The 4,750-nt window shown below is 18.3% G+C and overlaps 1 protein-coding gene across 1 annotated transcript; it reads left to right on the forward strand.

Moving 5' to 3' along the window:
• Nucleotides 1–2,442: 2,442 nt before the first annotated feature.
• On the forward strand, nt 2,443–3,984 carry PRSY57_1409100 (RNA binding protein Bruno, putative; the record flags this gene model as incomplete). Its single annotated transcript, XM_012909708.2, has 1 exon — nt 2,443–3,984. The coding sequence occupies one exon, from the start codon at nt 2,443–2,445 to the stop codon at nt 3,982–3,984; it is 1,542 nt and encodes a 513-aa protein (XP_012765162.2).
• Between the last annotated feature and the right edge of the window lie 766 nt (nt 3,985–4,750).

The following is a 4,750-nucleotide window of genomic DNA, read 5'->3' on the forward strand; positions in this document are numbered from 1 at the left end:
TCGTAAAAATATATATATATATATATATATATATATATAAATATGTATAATAAAAGTTTTAGGTTATATCTTATTGTTGTATTATTATTAATATTTTTATTAAGAACGTCTTAAAATAAAAAGCGTTCCTTATTTTCATCTCATCTAACCAAAAATTTATATAATAATTGAAAGCTTTTTTAATATATATATTTGTTCCTTTGATTTATTCTTCATAGTTATATTCATATAGGTTTACATATATGGTTATATACAACTAAAGGGAAAAAATATATATGTATACAAATGCTTCAAAGAAAAAATTAATAATTTATATGTAGTATACTTATGTAAAACATGGATTGGATGTATTTTATTTTTTTTTTATTTTATCCTTTATATGAGTACATTAAAAACGAATAATAAAACAACATGTATTCTTTTGAAATTGTAAGAATTTGCAATATTAATAATAAAACTATACTGAAATTAAATAAAATAGTCTATAATATATACGTTGAATGGTATTACATAATAATCTAACAATATATAGTATAAATGAATGAGAAATTTAATATGAACATATTTCCGTTCAAAAAGAAAGATGAATACATTAGTTGAACTTTATAAGTTTATCAACATATTCTATAATAATTTTTAATTAAATAAATATTTATATATATTACTTATGTTGCAATGATATATCTTTGTAACCTTATATTTATATTTTCCATAAAAAAATATACATATATGAATATTTTTTTTTTTTTTTTTCTCATAAGAAAAGAGTGATATTTTAAATAAATATATAATACACACATAAGTATAAAATGTCATTTAATTGATACACATAACAGAAATAGTACATAAAAATATATATATATATATATATATATATATATATATATAATCAATTATTTATTTATACCTATAATTTTCCAAAATCTTATACAATACTACATGACAAAGGAAAATATATTATATTCCTAAACCTTGTTTTTTTCATAAATGAGAAAAAAGTAATTGTGTGTATAACATAGTAGGATATTGTTTTTATATATAAGAATTATTGTTATACAAAAAAAAAATATATGTGTACTGATATTTACATGTGCATATATTTACATATGCGTTTTCTTTCTTTTTTTTTTTTTTTTTTTTTAATAAATATATACGATATATGTACAACTATATATATATATATATATATATATATATATAATATATTTTTTTTTTTTTTTTTTTTGGTATTATTATAAATATAAGTACCCTTTTTTTTTATTACTTATATTGAACGTACTGTAAATGTAAACTTTACTATAGGAATATAATATTATATATATTTTATATACATTTAGTGTAAGTTGCTCAAATTACATATATATATATATATATATATATATTTACTCCCCACTAATATTTATTATTATATATATATATTCTTTTTTGTAGATTATCAATTTCTTGTTTTATTCAAAATCCTTGTAAAATAAAAAAAAAAAAGAAATAATAATAAAATACTATTGCTTAATTTTTTCCTTTTTTTTTTTTAAGGCATTTTAATATTTTATATATAATAAAAAACTACGTGTACCTTATTAAAATTAATTTTTTTTTAAATATTTTGCACAAATGTTTTTGACAAGTTCATTTTCTATTATAATTTTGAAAATTGTAATATTTTGATAATAAAAAAAAAAAAAAGGATATAATATTATAGAGAGATTAAAATGGAGTAGATTATATATATCACACTGTTGACATCATATTATAAGTATATGCTATATTATAATATATATATATATATATATATGTATATATAATATTGTATTATTTTTATTATATATTTATACATAAAAATTACTATTATTGCAATTTTAATATTTGTACATTAATTATAAAACATATGTATTTCATAATATATATGTATATATATATTATATATATAATATATATACTTTTTTCTTTTTCTTCTTTTCCTTGACTTTTCATAAGAATTTTCCTTAAGAAAATAACATATAAAATATTACCCCTACACAAAGGAAAATAAAACAAAAAAGAAAAAAAAATTGAAAAATAACACAAGAAAAGTAATATAAAAAGCAAAAAATATATATATAATATAAAAAAAAAGAAAAAAAAAAAAAAGAAAAAAAAAACACATATAGTTTTATAATATTATACACTTTTCATTTGAATTGAAAAAAAAAAGAAAAAAGTTTATTATATTAAGCTATACATATATATATATATATATATATATATATATATATATATTGGATAATTTACTTTGAAAAGCAAATAATAACACCTTTATAAATTTTTTTTTTCACCTTTTTTTTTTTATTTTTTTTTATTTTTTTTTATTTTTTTTATTTTACCCCTTTAAAATATATTTATATATAATATATACATATATTGTACATATAGTTTCTCGCACTCATTATATATATATATACAATTATGAGTTATTTGAGCAATATGAATAACATGAATAACAGCACACAACAATATAACAACGAGAACAGCGAGAGTCCTTATGGGGAGGCAAGAATGAGTGAGCAATGTTCATATCAAATGAATAGTCCATATAACCCAGCACCATCGATACCTATTAAATTGTTTGTAAGTTCAATACCTAAAAATTTAACAGAAGAAGATATAAAATCTATTTTTCAGGAATATGGAAATATACAGGATGTTGTATTCATAAAGGATAAGAAGCCTAATGTGAATAGGTCAAATGTGTTTGTTCGTATGGAATCAATATTTTATGGTCAAAAGGCTATAAAGGATTTACATGGAAAGAGAACTTTATGTGAAACCTTAGGGCCATTGATTGTTAAGTTTGCTATAGGAGAATTAGAAAAGTATGGTGTGAATATGAATAATGCTAATGAAAATGAAGCCAAATTATTTGTGGGTTCATTACCAAAAGAAATAACAGAAGAAGAATTAAGAGAATTATTTAATAGATATGGAAATGTTACAGAGGTATATATCATGAAGAATAGTAATGGTATAAGTAAAAGATGTGCATTTGTTAATTATGCATATAAAGAACAAGGTATTTTTGCTATACAAAATATGAATGGGAAAATAGCTACAGAAAATGCAGAGAAACCAATTGAAGTTCGATTTGCAGAAACAAAAAATCAGTTACAGGAAAAGCATTTGTTTAATAGATCTTTAATGAATCCATTAAATAATAATATGAATAATATGAATAATATGGACAATATGGACAATATGGATAATTTTGACAATAATAACAATAATAATAATAATAATAATAATAATAGTTCCTATATGCAGTCTCAGGCATTTAAAAATATGAATATGGATAATTTTAATAGATATTCAATGAATATGAATTTTAACATGCAAAATAATAGCAATAACCAAAGAAATAACAATAACAATAATAATGATAATAATAATAATAATAATAATATTAATAATAACAATAGTAATGGTAACAATAATAATAATAATAATAATAGTAGTAGTAGTAATAATAATTCACCTTGGAAACAATATTATTCCAAAGAAGAAGGTAGACCATATTATCATAATGAAATTACAGGAGAAACACAATGGCAAAAACCTAGAAAAATCGAACAAAATTTTATTAACCCTATTAATATGAATGAAATCACAGGTCCTGTAGGTGCGAATATTTTTATTTTCCATATACCAAATGAATGGATACAAACCGATTTATTATCTGCATTCTCTCCTTTTGGTAATATTATATCAGCCCATATTGCCACAGAAAGGGATACAGGAAGGAACAGAGGATTTGCATTCGTATCTTATGATAATGTTGATAGTGCTATCAATGCTGTTAAATATATGAATGGTTTCTTAGCTCATAAAAAGAAATTAAAAGTTACCATTAAAAAAGGAGAAGAACAATATGTACAAGCATTAATAAATCAAAGAAATAAATTAAATAGTAATGATGCAAGAAGAAATTTTATGGAGAATACAACGAACACATAAATGCTATCTTCTTATTTTTCATACACAACATGAACGGCAATAATATATATATAATACACAATCATGAATTTCTTTATCAATTTTTAAAAAATTTATACTATATTGTCTTATATCAAAAATGTAAATATTTATTCATACATAATCAATTAGAAAATATATATATATATATATATATATATATATTATATTATATTATATTTATTTTGAATTATTCATTCATATATAATACTCTATATAAATTTTCAATATTTATGTAGATACATATTCATAATATTTATATGTAAATAGTCAAAAGAAAATATTATCTTTTGAAAAATCAAATATATATATATATATATATATATATTGATTTGTTATTTTATAATAAAATATTTTACAAATTGTAGTTGTTATTTTTCATACAAATAAAATATATATATATCTATATATAGTAGCATGTTGCATAATATTACAAATTCATAATAGTTTGTAATAAACATTATTAATTTAATGAATTTATGTATATATATATATATATATATTTATTTATTTATTTATTTATTTTTTTTTATTTATTTTTTTTTTTTTTTTATATGTATTATATTATCTAATTAACACGTATACGTAATATTATATAGGTTGCGTTATTATATCTAGTTTTTTTTTTTTTTTTTTTTTTTTTTTTTCCTTTTTTTTTTTTTTTTTTTTTTTTTTTGTTCTTTTTTTCTTTTTTTTTTTTTTTTTTTTTTTTTTTTTTTTTTTTTTTTTTTTTTTTTTTTTTTTTTTT

Source organism: Plasmodium reichenowi, chromosome 14 (genome assembly GCF_001601855.1).
Source record: "Plasmodium reichenowi strain SY57 chromosome 14, whole genome shotgun sequence".
NCBI classification, from domain to species: domain Eukaryota; phylum Apicomplexa; class Aconoidasida; order Haemosporida; family Plasmodiidae; genus Plasmodium; species Plasmodium reichenowi.